We start from the raw sequence: 19,413 nt of genomic DNA, 5'->3' as shown, positions 1-19,413 counted from the left end.
CAATCCTGTTCGCCCCTTACCTCTGGTAGCTCCTGCTAACCCTGCTTCACCTTCGGTTAGACTCGATGAACCCATGCAAATTGGTCACTCCAAGCTCTCTTTCGAAGAGAGAAAGAAACGTCGGGACGAGGGATTATGTTTTTACTGTGGGCAGGCGGGTCATCAGGTCTCACAGTGCGCGGTTCGTTTAAACCCCCGAACCCCCCGTTAAATGACAGGTCACGGGGGGGTATGCCAGAGACTTCTCATGTTCCCAAGTTTCTTTATGTTCCTGTCAAAATCTGCAACCAAAGCAAAATTCTGGAAACTAAAGCACTTATTGACTCAGGGGCGGAACACAGTTTAATGGATCTAAGTCTCGTTCAAGAACTCTCTCTCCCTGTCGAGGTTCTCGATAACGCTGTTAATGCAGCCGGGTTGGGGGGTAAACAACTGTCACGCATCACCAGACGCACCGGTCCGGTTCTCGTTATCACCTCCGGTAACCATCGGGAGTACCATCACTTTTTCATCACCCAATGTCCTCAGACACCTTTAATTCTCGGGTTTTCTTGGCTCCAAAAGCACAACCCTAGCTTAGATTGGGGATCCTCCCGCGTCACCAACTGGAGCACCTTCTGTATGGCTAATTGCCTGCAGTCTGCCGTACCCCACACCAAGTTACCTGACCCAGGGTCTAGTAAGGAAATCGATCTTTCGAACGTACCCACCTGTTACCATGACCTTCGTTCCGTTTTCTGCAAATCCAGGGCTAGTGCCTTACCTCCACATCGTCCTTACGATTGCACCATCGAATTGCTCAATGGGGCTCCTCTCCCTAAGAGCAAATTGTACAACCTTTCTGGTCCGGAGAAGAGCTCCATGGAGGCTTACATTCAGGAGGCGCTATCCCTTGGTCACATCCGTCCTTCTTCTTCACCGGTCGCTGCTGGTTTCTTCTTTGTGGAGAAGAAGGATAAAACGTTGCGTCCTTGTATTGACTTTAGAGAATTGAACCAGATCACAGTTAAAGATAAGTACTCACTACCGTTACTAGAGTCGGTTTTCAATTCGGTTCAGCAAGCTAAGTTTTTCACCAAGCTTGATCTCAGGAATGCTTATCACCTGGTACGCATGCGCGAAGGTGATGAGTGGAAAACAGCGTTTAACACCCCGCTGGGCCACTTTGAGTATCTCGTCATGCCTTTTGGCCTCACCAACGCTCCTGCTGTGTTCCAGCGTTTGGTGAATGACGTTCTTAGGGATTTTCTGAACCGATTTGTATTCGTGTATCTCGACGATATTCTGGTTTTTTCAGCCGACGAGTCTCAACACGAACACCACGTCCGTCTTGTCCTAGAACGTCTTCTCGCTAACCAGTTGTTCGTCAAGGCTGAGAAGTGTGCCTTTCATGTTTCCTCTGTCCCCTTCTTGGGTTATATCATTGAGGCTGGGAATATTCGCCCCGACCCCGCCAAAATCGAGGCCGTCGTGCAGTGGGAAACACCCCAATCACGTAAAAAACTTCAACAGTTCCTAGGGTTCTCTAATTTCTACCGCCGCTTCATTCGGGACTATAGTTCTATTGCTGCTCCCCTCACGCAGCTTACCTCCACCAATCGCCCCTTCATCTGGGACTCTGCCGCTGATGCCGCTTTCAAGCGGCTCAAGACCCTGTTCGTGTCCGCCCCCATTCTCATTCAACCCGATGTGTCCAAACAATTCATAGTGGAAGTCGATGCCTCAGACTCTGGAGTGGGGGCTGTGTTATCCCAGCGCGAGGACAGTTCGGGAAAGCTCAAACCATGTGCTTTCTTTTCACGCAAATTGAGCCCAACCGAGCAAAATTACGATGTGGGCAATCGCGAATTGCTAGCAATCAAGCTCGCGCTGGAAGAATGGCGCCACTGGCTGGAGGGGGCGGAACAACAATTCATCATCTGGACCGACCACAAGAACTTGGCTTACCTACGCAGTGCTAAACGGCTTAACTCTCGCCAGGCCAGATGGTGTTTATTTTTCGACCGTTTCAACTTTGTCATCTCTTACCGTCCGGGCAGCCGTAATGTCAAGCCGGATGCCTTGTCTCGCAAATACTCCTCCACTGAAACCCGCACTGACTCTACCATTCTGCCAACGTCATGTTTCATAGGAAATCTCACTTGGGAGATCGAAAACAAAGTGCAGCAGGCTCAGAGTGAGATCCCCGCCGGTGTCACCAGCCCTCCGGGCACTCTCTATGTTCCAGACTCCCTCAGGTCCGACGTCCTCGCCTGGGGTCATACCTCACGTATCGCCTGCCACGGAGGGGTTTATCGCACCAGTCGTCTGCTCAAGCGACGTTTTTTCTGGCCTACCTTGGAACGCGATGTTAAAGAGTACATTGCGGCCTGCAGCACGTGTGCCCGTTCCAAGACCTCCAACAGACCTCCCTCGGGACTTCTGCATCCCCTGCCAGTCCCTAGCCGTCCCTGGTCCCACATAGCGGTGGACTTTATCACGGGACTTCCACCTTCACAGGGCCATACTGTCATACTAACCGTCATAGACAGATTCTCCAAAGCTGCCCAGTTTATTCCTCTCCCTCAACTTCCCACAGCCACGGAGACCGCCGACACCCTCGTCAACCACGTCTTCCGACATCATGGGATCCCTTGTGACATCGTGTCAGATCGTGGCCCCCAGTTTACTTCCCAAGTTTGGAAAGCATTCTGCTCCGCCCTGGGGGCCACGGTCAGTTTGACTTCAGGGTACCATCCCCAGGCTAACGGCCAAGCGGAGCGGGCAAACCAAGAGCTAGAGGCCGCCCTCAGATGCTTGGCAGCTCAGAACCATGCTGACTGGTCCAAGTATCTGATTTGGGCGGAATATGCCCATAATTCCCACACCTCTACAGCCACGGGACGGTCACCTTTTGAAGCCTCGCTGGGCTACTCACCCCCCTTGTTTCCTTCCCAGGAATTGGATCTGGCGGTTCCCTCTGTCCAGCTCCACCTACAGCGCTGTCAGGAGATCTGGCTGCAGACCAAGGCCGCTCTCGTCCGCACCGCTGAGAACAACCGCCAGATTGCCAACCGCCACAGGGGGGTGAGTCCCGAATACCAACCGGGTCAAAAGGTGTGGCTGTCCTCCCGCAATGTCCCTCTCCAGGCGTCCTCTCGCAAGCTGTCGCCCAAGTTCATTGGACCTTATACTATCGACCGGGTCATCAATCCGACCTGTGTTCGACTTCGTCTGCCGGCGGCTCTGCAAATACACCCCACATTCCATGTGTCACAGATCAAGCCTGTTTCCGAGAGCCCTTTGTGCCCGCCGTCCACTTCCCCGCCGCCCGCCCGTACCATCGATGGGGCCCCCGCCTTCACTGTCTCCAAGATCTTGGACGTTCGGCGTCGGGGTCGCGGGGTCCAGTTCTTGGTGGATTGGGAAGGGTATGGTCCGGAGGAACGCTCGTGGATCTCGCGTTCGCTCATCCTGGACCATACCCTCATCGACGACTTCTATGCTGCCCATCCTGATCGTCGCCCTGGACCGCCTGGTGGCGGTCGTTGAGGGGGGGGTACTGTCATGGCCTGGCAGCTACTCCCTCCTCCCCCCTCCTTCCTGTGTGCACGCGACCAGCTGGATCCACTCACCTCATCTACACCTTCCTTCATAAGCTCCTCCTGGATCATCAGCCGGTGCCAGTTCGTTGTTCCTCCTATGGTGCATAGTCTGGTCAGCTCATGTCTGTTGTCTCAGTTTCAAAGAACCAAGCTCATGTTTTTGTCTTCGCTCTGCTTCAGGACTTTAACCTTCCGGATCCTCACCTGGTCGCAGTCCTTCCACGTTGCAGTCACGCCAACCCTGAAACCTCCAGCCAGCCGCCTCGCCTCGCCTTGCTTCAAGCTTCGCCCACGCCATCCCAAGTAACCTCCAGCCTGCGCCTCGTCTCGTCTGGATTCAAGCCTCGCTCTCGCCGCAGTTCACCCTCGAGGAGATTCCCGCTCAAGATTTCCACCAGCCTGCTCTCGCCCTCTCTGCCTGAGGAAGGAAGCCCTGTCAATCTCACGTTCAGATTAAACCACTTAATACTTACCGTTGTGTCAAGTCTCATTCCGGGTTCCAGCATCTGGGTCATTCCTGAACTCTCGTTCGAATCATGACAGTTTTTCTGTGAACAGACAACATGCGGTCAAAGAAGCTCTCCATGCAGGTGAAAGGAGCCATCATTAAGCTGAGAAAACAGAAAAAAACATGCCAAAAATTGCTACAGTATTAGGAGTGGCAACATCAACAGTGTGGTACATCCTGAGAAAGAAAGAAAGCTCTGGTGAACTCAGCAACGCAAAAAGACCTGGACGTCCACGGAAGACAACAGTGGTGGATGATGGCAGAATCATTTCCATGGTGAAGAGGAACCCATTCACAACAGCCAACCAAGTGAACAACACTCTCCAGGAGGTAGGCGGATCAATATCCAAGTCTACCATCAAAAGAAGACTGCATGAAAGTAGATCCAGAGGGTACACTGCAAGATGCAAGCCACTCAGAAGCCTCAAGAATAGGAAGGCTGGATTGGATTTAGCTAAAAAGCATCTAAAAAAGGCAGCACAGTTCTGGAAAAACATTCTTTGGACAGATGAAACCAAAATCAACCTCTACCAGAATGATGGCAAGAGAAAAGCATAGAGAAGGCGTGGAGAAGCTCCTGATCCAAAGCACACTACATCATCAGTAAAACACGGTGGAGGCAGTGTGATGGTCTGGGCCTGCATGGCTGCTAGTAGCACTGGGACACTAGTGTTTATTGATGACATGACACAGGACAGAAGCAGCCCAATGAATTCTGAGGTGTTCAGAGACAGACTGTCTGTGCAGATCCAGGTGAATGCAGCCAAACTGATTGGCCGGCGTTTCATAATCCAGATGGACAACGACCCAAAACATCCAGCCAAATCAGCTCAGGAGTTTATTAAAGCAAAGAAGTGGAATATTCTGGAATGGCCAAGTCAGTCACCTGATCTTAACCCAACTGAGCAGCATTTCACTTGTTGAAGACTAAACTTCAGACAGAAAGGCCCACAAACAAACAGCAACTGTTTGCCGCTGCAGTAAAGGCCTGGCAGAGCATTCAGAAGGAGAAAACCAGCATCTGGTGATGTCCATGAGTTCAAGACTTCAGGCTGTCATTGCCAACAAAGGCTTTTCAACCAAATATTAGGAATGACCATTTGGTTTTCAGTTATTTCATTTTTCCAATTAGTTATGAGCCCATGAAATGAAGGTATTGTGCTGAAAAAAATGCTTTAGTTTTTCACATTTTTATGCAATCTTTTTGTTCAACCCATGGAATAAAAGCTCAAAGTCTGCACTTCAATGCCATCTGAGTTTTTTATTTAAAATTCACTGTACAGAATGTACAGAAACTAAATTAGAAAGAATGTGTCTCTGTCCAAATATTTATGGTCCTGACTGTAAATATGTGGGAATAACATTAGCCTTTATTTTGTCTGAACACCACTGGAAACACAAATTCATATGAGGATTTAGAGTTTCTCATATCTGCGTAGCAGTACTTCCACCTTCGGCGATCCGGTCCAAAGACAAAGCTTGTCCGGGGGAAGTTTTGACGAACAGCGGTGCGTCCGAAAAAGGACCGCGGAAGGCGGAAATGCTGCTACGTAGTCCTGAGAAGCAGTGTACAATCATCAGAAATGCACAACCATCGCAAAGCAATCTCCTCTGCCGCTAACACAAAGCTACAAGCCTGGCTGCACTGCTCCTAGCATGTGTATATCAGCAGCCGGACACATGGAAATAGCACTGACATCATCGCCTTGCCTCCCCTCTGGAAATGTTAAGTCAAATTGAATAATGTGACAATGTTCGCAGGGTGAATGTTAAAATGAAAAAGCATTTTGAAGTATTGATGTTTCATTTTAGTTTTGAGTCATTTGATGCAGTTACATTTTGAAAATGAAAAATAATTTCTGTTAATCCATTTTAATTTTCAAATTAGACATTTCTAAATGAATTTTGCTAGACATTCACCAGAGAACTTTTTGAAAATGAAATGTCAAAAATACCATTTTTATTATCATTTTAATTAAGTGACAGAATAAGCAGTATTGAAGAAGAAAATGAAAAAGTATTTTGGTGAATTGCTTTTTCATTTTAATTTTGAATCAACAAATGCTTTATTTTGAAAATGAAAAAGCATGTAAAAGTATGGGGGGGGGCAAGGACAGTCTTAGCAGTTAGTTAATCAGCAGCTCGGCTCTCGTTTCCCCACTACGAGTGATAAAGCAGCTGGGTCGTTACAATGCTTATGCAGGAAAAAAGAAAAAAAACGAACCGAAACGGTACAGAAGTGAACCGAATCGAAACTGCTGTACCAAAGCGGTTCGGTTCAACTACGTGTATCGTTACACCCCTGGTATATTAATGTGTGTATGATATACATGCTCATTGACTCGAGGCCAGAAAATCGCCATGACGAAGACTGCAGTAATGGGAGGGGCCAAGAAGCTTGTGACTGATTGGATGTAGTCGAAAAGCTGCCCACTGTTGGCAGTTTGGATGACTGGAATCCACACCAAACTGATGCACATCAGGACCAGGATGAAAATCCTAAAACAGGCAAGAAGATCAAAAAACAAAAGCAGATGGTAAGCAGGAGAAAACGTCCGTTTCAGGATTAGGACAAAACCCCACATTTCATTGTCACATTTTACCTAGGGCTTGATGCACTTCATGTTGCAGTTGCTCAAATGACCACTGAAGAGTAGAGGACAGACTATCAGTCGGCCTAAAAAAAATCTGTCAAACCATTTGGTGTCTCAAAAAAATCTGTCAATAATGTCTACATTGTGGGAGGTGAGCTGATGACTTTAACTGAGGACATTGTCAAGAGGTGGAAAGAAATTTTTGAGGATCTCCTGAATCTTGCCAACACCTTCAGCTGAAAAAGGCTGTGAACCCAGAACTGCGGCCAAAGCTACAGGAGAATTTGGCCAATACTCAAACTTTTTTCCACTTTGCGCAGTGTCCTTTGGGGTCCTAAAAGGCGCTTATAAAAAAATGTATTAATATTATTATTATTATTATTATTTTTATTATTATTATTATTATTATTCAATAATGCAGTTTTCATCCCATCTGTAGAACATGTGGGATCAGCTCTTCACCTTACACAGTGTGCTTCAGGGTTCATGGTAGTTCACACCTCCATCTAACACCCAGATCAATGCTGCTGGGCTAAAGATGGGCACGGTATCCAGGCTTGGCACAAATGCATGTAGGCACTCACAGGTCCCTCTTTCCTTTTTTAGGAGTACAGTGGTTATGTAAGGGTTAATGGCCTTCGAAGTATGCATTATCACTTTTTTTTTAACGCACGCCATGGAAGCCTGAACGGTCCGACGCGAAAACGGTCTTCCGCGAAGTGCGTTAAAAAGTGATAATGCACACTTCGAAGGCCATTAACCCGCTTATATCATGGTCATTTACAAAAGAAATAAATAGTAACCCGTTTTTAATCCTTAATTCTTGTTTTTTTCCAATGTGGATCACTTTTCTCACAAAAAGCGGACTATGTGTTACAAAAAGTCCGCGTCGTGCCGCACCACCACTGCAGTCAAGATTCGGCGATATAAAGCGATATATGTATGCTGATCTATCCGATGGGTTGAATAAAGCATCAGTTCAGAGAGAAAGTTCTCCTCTTACCGCTTGTTTTTGTCGTAATGATGAAGCAAAAGGTTGTTTTAAAGAAGCCGGCGCAGTAATACAAAACATTTAAGCTAGCTGACAGGAACTTCTTTTTTTACCATGCGGTTATCCTGTGGTATATCACTTTTTAATGCACAATCAATCAGAATCGAGTATTCACCCGGACCATGGTATAAGAGAAAAGTATCTGTTCTCAGTTAGCTGTGTGACATTATTGTTAACCCTCTCAACCATGATTGGTAGATGTTATTATCTGCCTTTTGTTTTTGAGCGCCAGTCTGTAATGTGGAGCTACACACCAGCCTGGAATTCATTGAGTTCCTTTGGTTAAAGCAATAGCAAGGTTGGCAGCAGTCGGGATCTGTCTGCTCGTGACTTTTGTGGAGTGTACAATCTGCTCTCCCAGGGCAGGGCATGTGACAAGCGCAATCAGAGTGTGACAGATCTACAGAAGTCACAAGCATCGCTGTCAGGGCTGTGAGGAAGGCAATTGGAACCCTGGGGTCAACTGAGTTGATGTTATGGTTGTGAAAATGTTTTGCGTATTATGGAACATTAATGGCATTTTTGTTGATATCTCCTTTTTTGAGAAGTAACTGCAATGAAAAACTACGACTTTTACGTGAAAGCTACCACTGCCTTGGATTACAAATTTCTTTGCTCTAAATATTAATGCATTATCTCCACTTCTTTCTTTTCTAACTGTCCACATATCTTGCAGTCACCAGTCTGATGGTGGCAGAGCTGCAATGCAAGGCACTAACCAGACCACTATGAGCAAAATGAGGAGCAGAGGTGCTTATGTCCAGTGAAGCTAATTGTGAGGAAGCATCAACGTACAGTAGAATAAATTAATGATTTTTTTTTAATACAGCTAAACCATAGCAGCTCTCTGGGGTTCAGAAACATTTTATTTCTTACAAATCCAGAAAAACACTAATGACACCTCTGACCAAGAATAGTTTTACAATGTATTTACTGGAGGTTCGTTTAAAGTTAAGTTATGTTTAAACTTTAAAAAAAAATCATTTTCTTTATACTTTTGTCAAAATGAAAGTCAAATTCAAACACTTACAACTTGGAAAAAACACAGGTAAATCTTTGTAGTAATCTAGGGGAGTTGTGCACAAATATTACAGCTCTGCTTACCTTCCAACAATCATCAGCTCTTTCTCTGAAGCATTGGGCCTGGCTTTATGGTAGAGGTCCAGAGTGAACAAAGTGGAGCTGCTGTTGAAGATGGAGGTCAGCGAGGACATCAGAGCAGCTAAGATGACTGCCAGCATCAGACCACGGACCCCTGGAAGGTAAAAGAAAAAAGACACACACCAATAATTGATTGATAAAAGATTGGCTGCATATGCTCGTTAACTCTAGTGTTGACCTGCTATGTGGCATGGTCAGTGAGTGTAGGATCCTAACATTTGGTCTGTGGTAACGTTTTCTGTGATTTATTTACTTTTATAGAGGCTTCATCAAGGGCTACAGATCTCCAGAGTTCAGTTTCAATACAACAGTCTAAGGTGCGGGGACTTACAAGGATTAGCGGCGACGATGGTGAGGCAGAAAAGCAGGAACAGACAGCAGCAGCTGGCAGCATGAGCAGAAAGCTTAGGTAGGAACATTGGCCTGAGGGAATGAGCTGGAAGTCAGGCAGACTTGCAAACAGGCAGCATAAGCAGGAAATGTGAGCTGACGGTCGGGCTAGTGACTGAAGGCAGAGATACTGAATATGGGAGTAGGCACAGGTAGAGGGAATCAGTGGCATTCTCACCCCAAGTTTAGGTCCTCTAACAGAGGCCTGGGAGCTTGAGGGTCCTGCAGTATCTTAGCTGTTTCAGCCCTGTGCTTCTCTGGACCGAGATGACTGAGGTCTTTCCAGGGATCTACTATTGCCACTCCTCCAACTTGATTGTTACTGCCCCGAATGCTTCAATCACCACAGACACCATTGCCATATTCACCTTCCAAGCTTACTCAAGTTTCTCCCTGAGATTTCTCCACCACTACAATGTCTGGTTGGTTCATCGTAACCATCCTGTCAGTCTGTATCTGGAAGTCCCACAGGATATCTCTTTCTTTACCACTTTCTGAGATGTCTCTTACTTTGAATTTGGGGTTTCCAGTCCATGTGCTCTTTTGCACAGCCTACGCCTTGGGTTTGTCTGGTGAGGTAGATCTGAGCTTCTATCATTCTGGGGCTCAGGGCTTGTGCATGTGCTGCCAAGATGTGTGCTTCTGTGCTGTCCTGTAGGCCAGCCCTTATTATATATACAGTACAGACCAAAAGTTTGGACACACCTTCCCATTCATTTGAATAAGGTGTGTCCAACCTTTTGGTCTGTACTGTAAATCTGCAGCAACTGTGTGATGATGTACCCAATGTCAATATGGACCAAACTATCTGAGGAATGTTTTCAGTGCCTTGTTGAATCTATTCAACCAAGAATTGAGGCAATTCTGAATGCAAAAGGGGATTCGACCTGGTACTAGCAAGGTGTGAGGCGTGAGTGTAGATCTATATATGACTTGCTGCAGATTTGTCAGCTGCACACCCCTGATGCCAATCTCACATTCCACCACATACCCCAAAGGTGCTCTATTGGGTTGCGATCTGGTGACTGTGGAGGCCCTTTAAGTCCAGTGAACTCATTGCCATGTTCAAGAAACCAGTCTGAGATGATTCCAGCTTTATGACATGGTTCCTTATCCTGCTGGAAGTAGCCATCAGTAGATAAAGGGATGGACATGGTCAGCAACAATACTCAGGTAGGCTGTGACATTGAAACTATGCTCAATTGGCACTAAGTGTGCCAAGAAAATATCCCCCACACATGACACCACCACCACCACCAGCCTGAACCGTTGATAGGATGACACCTGATATAGTCTTCTGTTGCTGCCTCAAGGTTGATGTGTTGTGCATTCAGAGATGCTCTTCTGCAGACCTCATTGTAACCAGTGGTTCATTGAGTTCCTGTTGTCTTTATATCAGACGAAACCAGTCTGGTCGTTCTTCTATGACCTCTGGCAACAACAAGACATTTCCACCCACAGAACTGGTGCTCACTGGATATTTTCTCTTTTTGGACCATTCTCTGTAAACCCTGGTAGAGACTCCAGAGGAGCCAAACACCAACTCCTGGTTGACAGAACAGTCGCTCAAGACTGCAGGTCACGACACACCAACCTGTGCACAGCCTGGATTGATTACAAGAAAGCCTATGACTCAATGCCACACACATGGATCACTGAATGCTTGGAGCTGTACAACATCAACAGGATTCTAAGAACCTTCATAGGAAACTCAATGAAGCTGTGGAAAACCACCCTTGAAGCCAATGGGAAGCCACTTGCACAAGTGTCCATCAAATGTGGGATATACCAAGGTGATGCTCTGTCCCCACTGCTGTTCTGCATAGGTCTGAACCCCCTCAGCCAAATAATCAACAAGACTGGCTATGTATACCGACTCAGAAATGGGGCCAACATCAGTCACCTCCTATGCATGGATGACATCAAGCTATATGCTAAGAGCAAGCACTGCCAATCACTCCGCCTCCATATATTCAGTGCACTGAGCACTGAATATATAGCATTCCTGCCCTGTTTCTATTCAGGCGTGCCACTGATCTACGCTGGATCTCGGACCCTGTTTGCCGCCTCGTTCCTTACGTGCCCCTATCCTTGTCCAAGCTCTAAGCCAACGACTCCACCTGTTTGTTACAGCTAGGTGCTCATCCAGCATGTTTTTTATGCTCAACAGATCGTTTTTGGTTTGAGAATGCTCATAACTTCATTACTTAGCCAAGCTTGGCCCGGGGAAGCATTAGAGTCTCATCTGTCAGAAATCATTTTTGGCCAGTGAGAATTGTTAAAAGGTGATAGTATGTATAACAAAATACAAGGAAGTTTGTGTAAAAACAACAAAAGGGGGCTTTGAGAATCCTTGTGTTTGAAAAACTTACCCACAGGCATAAGCTCAATCACTAGTTTGGGATAGGCAATGTTTGAACAACCAACTGAAGCTCCACAAACATTCTGACAAACAGCTGGATCCACACATCCAACCTCATCTGCAAACATTAAAACAGGCTGTAAAGGAAGTGTTTTATGAAATAACTACTAACGAGATGAATGTGTTGGTAAGAAAACAACTCCTGACTCAATTCTTGGTATATCTGTTCTCAGTAAGAGACTTACAGCAGACTGTAGGACAAAGATTAAGAAAACCTTTTTCTTTTACTCTCCCCTTACTACTGAGTGATTGCAAGGTAAATATGAGAAAAGTAAATATGTGTACAATTTCACAATATGCTGGAATGTAGTACATTTACTGGGAATTATGGCTTATTTATTGTTGAAAAATGTTTAAAAGAAGCATTAAGAATGAACTCTAACAATGTAGGGTTCAATCAAGGACAATTCAAGATGCCACTGAAGATGGAAATAAAAAATACGTCTTGGCACAAATGTACAGACCCTCCCAAACAATAAGAATAAAATTGAAAAGTTTATTCATTTATATTATACCATTCAAAAAATTTCATAGAATATAGATTCAGGGCCTACTGTTAAATTGATTTCCAGTATTTATTCGTTTATTTTTACATAGATTTTAGTTCCAGTTCATAAAACCCACAAAAACAGGATTTTAGAAAATTAACTTAAAATTACAGATAGACATTGTGTGGATCATGGTACACAAGTTAACTGTTTATGGATTTTAATACGGATTTTAATACGTAAATACTCCGTATGTAGGGGACTGCAAACGAAGGATTACCAGTTTAGACATCACACACGGCCGTAACAGCATCATAGACTGACCTGGGAACAGTGCTCGGCTGATCATCCCAGGCATCACAATAAAGAACATGGGCAGCAGCTTCAGGTAACCTCCTAAAACACTTCCTGCTTTGGCATGAGATAAGGATTTTGCTGACAGAGACCTCTGGACGATGACCTAAAGATGTACCATCATGATGTCCATCATACATAGCCCTGTGCGAGCACAATCAACTTGGGGCCAAATATTACTTCATTAAATTAAATGTAGTAATTAAATCCTTTAAATTTTCAAAGACAACAATGCAACATTTTTTTGTTCCACACCAAATGCATGTGCTTGTGTTGTCACCTGATCCGCGCACCACACCCAAGTGGCCAGTACTGTAAGCCCAAACACCAGTCCAGGCCAAGGTAGGTCTCCAGACACCGGGTCTCTCAGCATGTGGAAGGCATCAGCGCGTGGAAAATGACAGCTGGTGTTTAGAACTGTTACTGATGGAACACTGGACATGTATTGGGCTACAAGACCCTCATACCAACCCACTTTGGAGAAAGCTGGAAAATAAAATGGATAAAACAGTCTTTGTGGCCTTTGATGGCAGAAGACACTTTACAAGCAAAACATTGTTCCTCACTTGGACAGTCAGCCAAGAAAAGTGGCACATATTTCACAGCTGATTGGAGGTTAATTGGAAACAGTAAAACCCAGAGTGACACAGAGATAAGACAGATTCTCATACCTATGAACATAAGTGTGAAGGCTCCTCCCACCATGATCACAGTCTGTAGCGCATCAGTGTAGATGACTGCGGCCAACCCACCTGCAAATATACTTCCCTGAGTCACTGTGAATGTCCATCAAGCAATTGTTATGACCAAGGTCGTTTTAAATATCTAAGGCTATTGTTTTCTTATCACTTCAATAAATACTGAAATATTCATCTTGTGAGGTATTTGGGCCAGGGTGGTTTTAGTTCTGCTTTTTTGCTGGTGTATTTAGTTCTCTGGTTTCTTGACTTCTTGACCCAGTGTAATTCTCCCTCAGTGTTTTCACCTGCCCTCCCAGGGGGGGTATTCCAGGAAGCATGTTGAAACTACCCTGACTTTAACCCTGAACTCTGGCTAAAGTCCGCCTGAACTTGCTTACTCGGGGTATGTCGGTTCCAAAAGACCGGATATGAGTTAGCGTAATTATGCTCCACTTGGTAACCGTGGGTTAATGCACGTGCACAGCAAATACATAAAGACATTCTCAATGGATCACCGATTTCCAGAGTCACCATGGAAACGCGTGGTGAAAAAAAGAGAGCGCTATACTTCAGTGAGACGGAGTCTGAGATTTTAATGTATGAAGATTATACGACCATCAAAAGACTAATACGGCTGCATCATCAGCAAAAGAGTTTCTGCTTGGAGAAAAAGAACAGACAAAGTAAACGTATGAGTTTCTGATCTTACTTAAATAAATTAATTCACTTGGTAACAAGTATTTGAGTTACATTTATTTAACCAAATTTTTTTACGTCTATCCAACTCAATAATTGTTTATCCAACTCAAATTTACATATAATCTAACTAAATGTTATATTACTCCAATTCAATTAAATGTTTTTCCATCTTAATTTATTGTATTTCTTGAACTCTCATATGTCCAAGTTAGAGGCTGCAGATGTTCTCATTTTTATAACAATGACATGAATGATATAGTGTAGATTTGCATCATGAAGCAGGGATTCGTTTCACATTATTCTGACTATAATATCAGATCTCACAACATATGACTGCACTAGTGGTGCTAAACAAACTCATCATCCTCTTCCTTCCTCTCACTCATGGTGTAGAACAAAATAACTAGACAAAACACAGTAAAACAGCTACACAACTAAACAGATTTAGACAAAAACCCACACTTAAACCCAAATCTGTCCATACAGACAAAGGGAATGGTATCCCACAATTCCTTGCGGTGCCGATCTAACGGCAGCACCAAAGTTACACCTACTTAATTAAATTAATTTGAATGAAAGTTAAAATAAATGTCTGATAACTACGTGTTATTTTTAAGATGACTTAACAAAAAAATGATTTATCTTAACTGAAACAAATAATTAAGTTAGATCAAAATAAAAAGTTTATCTTTCCAACATCCATATGTGGTCTTATCACCCTCTCATGGTGGAAAAAGTATTATCTGAGCTTTTTCATCCACTAAATCATCTTCAAATGGACACGCCATGCTGCTTCACCTCTCTGAAAACAAACTAACCTTCAACTAAACCTGCTCCAGACCAGGTTATGTTCAGAGCATGAGTTGCCATGGCAACTTGACCTACCCTGAAACATACCTCCATTTCTGGAACCTAAAGCTGAGGTTATCAACTTCCTTAGCCTCAAACTTACCATGGTAACCAGCATAACCTGCTTTTTGGAATACCCCCTATACTGTGTGTAATTGTGTAATCATTCCTCCTGTTTTATAGTCTCCCTTGCATTCGTAGCCAGATTGTTTTGTGCTGTCATTAGAGCTACGAGCTATCTTACCTTCGTTTCCAGTTGTTTCCTGATAAAAGGAACCTTTGATTATGGATTTTCCTGCGTCCTGCATATTGTGTCCACACCGATCCTGACACATCTTATGTTTTTGTCTGTATTTCTTGACCAAGTTTCACCGTAAAATGAACCCATTAGCCATCACCATTCTGTCTGTGATGAATAAACGCTAGCCTCCAGTAGACGATTGTCTCTAATAAACACCAGGTCAACTGCCAAATTGTTGGAATAAACGCTGGGTACCACTATTCTAAGATAAAGTTAAATTGTCAAAAATTTGGCAAGGACCAACAGTCAGCCATTTAAAAGCCCCATTTGAAAAGGTAAACGGACAGAAAAGTCGATTTACTGTTTAGTTACCCTTTAAGGCTGTAAAACTCACAACAAACTTGATTCACTTTTCTTAAACAAACATGAACATTTTCACTCTTTTCTTTCTTGTTTAAACTTTAAAATCCAAACCTTCATAGAAGAATTAGTCCAGTATTATAGAAGGAAAACAAAGATCTGATCAGGATCAGAGATTTATGTAAATGTGGTAAACAGAACGCATTCTGTACCAGAGACTAACTGAAAAGGTTTACAGCCAATCAGATGTTAAACACATTGAGCTGTAAACAAAAAAAAGGTATGAAGAAAATCCACGAAAGAACAAGACTGCAAAAGGATATATAAAGGAACCACTGTGACAACAATACAGGGAAAATTTTCTAGCCTAACCTTAACTTCTGAAAGCTGATTCAACCGTTTGACATCTGATTCAATTTCCTGCTGTGAAAAACAAAAATCCCTTTTGATTTTGTTATAATGTAGATGCTAAATTAAAGTACGTTTGGAGCAGATTTGTTATAGTAGGTGTCAAGAAGTTAATATTAGAGCATTTTAGTGTGTTTGTGTCTGTTTGTGCAACTTTGTACCTGCCACACTGTAAACAGCGGTTACCAGCAAAAGCACACCTGTGGACAAATAAAGGTTCCAGCCAAAAGATACCTGGATGAACAATGCACCTGAGAACATATCAGTCTGAACACACAAACAAAACACACACATGCACACACCAACAAAAAACAGTTTTGTTACTTATGTTCAAATCGATTGTCTTACAATCCATTTGACAGATATGGTAAAAATCGTGTTTGCGTGTGTCTTACCGAAATTTTGGTGAATATATAGAGGAGGAGTGACAGGACCGACATGTATATTCGAATCCTTCGACCTCCGAAACGTTTGGCCAAGTATTCAGGCATAGTGACCACACCAGCAGAGATGTAGACAGGGATGAAGATCCAACCCAAAGCTACCAGAACCCATGCTGCCTGCACACATGTACACACCGTGTGAAAAAAGAAAAAAGTCAGGAGAGAAAAACAGCTTTTGCTAACATTGAGGGTCAGGGGAGGAGAAACGAATTGGCCTGGACACTTTTTATTTTAGATAAAGAAAACTCCTCAGATCCATTGTTTTCTGGAATTCAGTCGTGTTTTATTTAATTTTGGATAAAACTGTTACTCAATTTTCTGTCAATTTAGGTTGATGGGCTAAGTGAACTAATTCTTACATTCCATTCAAATCCTCCAACAGCGATGCCTCCAGCAGCTCCAGTTCCTGCGAGGCCGATAAACAAGCCGCTGCCAACATTACTGGACATGAGGGAGGCACCAATCTGCAGAGAGAACCCACATAAGGCAAGAAGGAAATACTGCATCTGCTTGACCAGAAAGAAATGAAAGTCCGTGTTCTACCAGCAAACAGAGCTCAACCAAGACAAAAATGAAGTCTTGGGTATTGGTTCTGAAGCTGAGAGAGATACAACCAGTTTTATCTGTCAACCAAGTGTATGACTACATGTGATACAGTGAGGAACCTCGGTGGGATTCTAGATGCTGATCTTAGCTTTGACCAACATGTGAATCAAGGGGCTAAAACTGCATCTGAGGAACATCTCCCAAGTGAGACCCTTTCTCTCTAGAGCCAGTGCTGAAATCTTCAATTCATGCTTTTTTTACATCAAGAATAGATTACTGTAATGCCCTCCTTTCTGGTGTAAAGAAAACCACTATTAATTGCCTGCAGCTAGTCCAGAACTCTGCTGCACGCCTTTTAACGACAACCAGGAAGAGGGAGCACATTACACCGATCCTAAAATCTCTGCACTAGATCCCCGTCAGCTTCAGGATTCATTTTAAGATTTTTTTAATAGTCTACAAAAGTCTTCATGGTCTTGGTCCTTCTTTTATATCAGATTTGCTTTTAGTTTATGAACCTCCCAGAGCCCTTAGGTCCTCAGGCTCGGCTTGCTGAAGGTCCCTAGGGTCAGGACAAAAAACCACAGCGAGGCCTCATTTAGAACCTACAGGCTCGTCTGTGGAACAGCCTGCCTGAGGATGTGAGGACCTCATCCACTGTGGAGGTTTTTAAGTAAGGGTTAATGGCCGACGAAGTGTGCGGTTACTACTTTTTAACGCACGCCGTGGAAGCCTGAAAAGTAGTAACAGCTACTTTTTAGCGTAGCGTGATGCGGACATATAGTCCGCGTCGCGCAGCACCACAGCTGCAGTTAAGATTCGGCGATATATATATGCTGATCGTCCCGATGGGTTGAATAAAGCATCAATTCAGAGGGAAAGTTAATCGCTTACCGCTTGTTTTTGCCCCGATGATGAAGCAAAAGGTTGTTTTACAGAAGCCGGCGCAGTGATACAAATCATTTAAGATAGCCGACCGGAACTTCTTTTTTCACCGTGGGGTTATCAGGTTTTAACGCATACCCAGCAGCCAATCAGAATCGAGTATTCAACCGGACCATGCATGGTATAAAAAGAAACTAAAGACTCATCTATTTAACTCAGCTTTTAATTACCGGTAGATCTCGTGTGTGTGTGGGATCTAGAATCTTACTCATATTTTATATGATATTTTATCACATACTTATTTATTTAATGCTTTTTAGTCAAGTTGGAGTTTTTTACCTGTTAACTTTTAATTTATATTCTAGGTGATTTAGACTTTTTATGTACTTTTTTTATGCATGAACCTGTTTTAATTTTCATATTTTACCCGTTTTTATATTTGAACTTTTCTATTGATCACTTACACATTTTAAACTGTTTACGAGTGTTTTCTCACCCTTGGGTGGGGTGTCAGTGTTCAGGCTCCCAGAGTTTTGGCCATGCTTGTCCTCTGGCGTCTCTTTATCCGGGTCCTCCGAGCTGCTCAGCCTGGTGTGCCCACGTCGGGCACATTGGACCCGGGGGTTGGGGGACTGTGGGGTGGGAGGTGCTAGGGATGAGTTGTGCTTGTGCTGCTTAGATGCTTACACCCGACCAACAGGAGGACAGGCATCTCCCTTCGTAGCATCGAAGGTAAAGTATTTGCTAAGGTCATCTTGACCTGACAGAAACTGGCTGAATGTGTCTACCCGGAGTCACAGTGTGGTTTCTGCGCAGAACGATCTACTGTAGACATGATTTTCTCCCTACGACAACTCCAGGAGAAGTGTAGAGAACAGCAGATGCCCCCTGTACGTCTCCTTAATTGTTCTCACCAAAGCCTTTAACCTGGTCAGCAGAGACGGACTCTTCAAAATCCTCCACAAGATCGGCTGCCCACCAAAATTCAGAGTTTGATTGAATCCTTCCACACAGACATGAAGGGAACAGTGCAGTTTAACAGCAGTAGCCTGTCAGCATAAGCAGCGGGGTCAAGCAAGGCTGCGTTCTAGACCCCACGTTGTTTGGGATCTTCCTTGCCCTGTTCCTCAAGCATGCCTTCGGCTCAGCAACGGAAGGATTCTACCTCTGCACCAGAATGGACAGCAAGCTATTCAACCTCTCTCGCTTCAAAGCCAAGATGAAGATACGCGAGACGTTGATAAGGGAAATGATATTTGCAGATGACATAGCAGTCGTCACTGCACTACAGTCGCTGATGAGCCATTTTTCCATGGCCTGCAAAGACTTTGGGCTGATTATCAAAAAAACAAACGTCCTAAGCCAGAACACTGTCACTCCACCAGCCATTACAGTAGACAACTACCAGCTTGATGTCATCTAGTTCATGTACTTGGTCTTCACCATCACGATAATCTCTCCTTAGATGCTGAGCTTGACAAGAGGATCGGAAAGGCCGCCTCTACTTTAGCCCGCCTGACAACCCAAGTGTGGATCAACCCCAGTCTGACAACCGCAACAAAGATGGCAGCGTACAATGCCTGCGTCATCAGCACCCTGCTGTACGGTACGAGACATGGACCACATACGCCAGACAAGAAAGGAGACCGAACGCTTTCCATCTACGAGGTCTGCGCCGCATCCTGGGCATTATCTGGCAAGACAAAGTCTCCACTGTTGAAGCCTGCGTTGGTATGGCCAACGCATGGAG

At 44.2% G+C, this 19,413-nt stretch overlaps 1 protein-coding gene and 1 long non-coding RNA gene across 2 annotated transcripts in view; one reads left to right on the top strand and one right to left on the bottom strand.

Annotated features, from left to right (window-relative positions):
- The window catches only part of LOC101159252 (sodium/glucose cotransporter 4), a 43,326-nt gene that overhangs the window by 17,365 nt on the left and 6,548 nt on the right, over window positions 1-19,413 (bottom strand). The window contains exons 4-12 of the mRNA XM_004067579.4: window positions 16,592-16,696; window positions 16,185-16,349; window positions 15,951-16,056; window positions 13,224-13,304; window positions 12,833-13,038; window positions 12,523-12,658; window positions 11,661-11,768; window positions 8,842-8,992; window positions 6,423-6,591 (exon numbers count right to left, since the gene is read on the bottom strand). Of these exons, the coding sequence (XP_004067627.1) occupies window positions 6,423-6,591; window positions 8,842-8,992; window positions 11,661-11,768; window positions 12,523-12,658; window positions 12,833-13,038; window positions 13,224-13,304; window positions 15,951-16,056; window positions 16,185-16,349; window positions 16,592-16,696 (1,227 nt within the window). The remainder of the gene's footprint in view (window positions 1-6,422; window positions 6,592-8,841; window positions 8,993-11,660; window positions 11,769-12,522; window positions 12,659-12,832; window positions 13,039-13,223; window positions 13,305-15,950; window positions 16,057-16,184; window positions 16,350-16,591; window positions 16,697-19,413) is intronic.
- On the top strand, window positions 3,644-4,056 carry LOC110015042. The gene is made up of 2 exons (XR_002290095.1): window positions 3,644-3,684; window positions 3,765-4,056. It is a non-coding gene; the product is annotated as an uncharacterized LOC110015042 (long non-coding RNA).

The sequence above is a fragment of the Oryzias latipes genome, chromosome 4, assembly GCF_002234675.1.
Source record: "Oryzias latipes chromosome 4, ASM223467v1".
In the NCBI taxonomy this organism is placed as follows: domain Eukaryota; kingdom Metazoa; phylum Chordata; class Actinopteri; order Beloniformes; family Adrianichthyidae; genus Oryzias; species Oryzias latipes.
The sequence above is the reverse complement of the archived record's forward strand: the minus strand, read 5'-3'. Positions and strand labels throughout refer to the sequence as shown.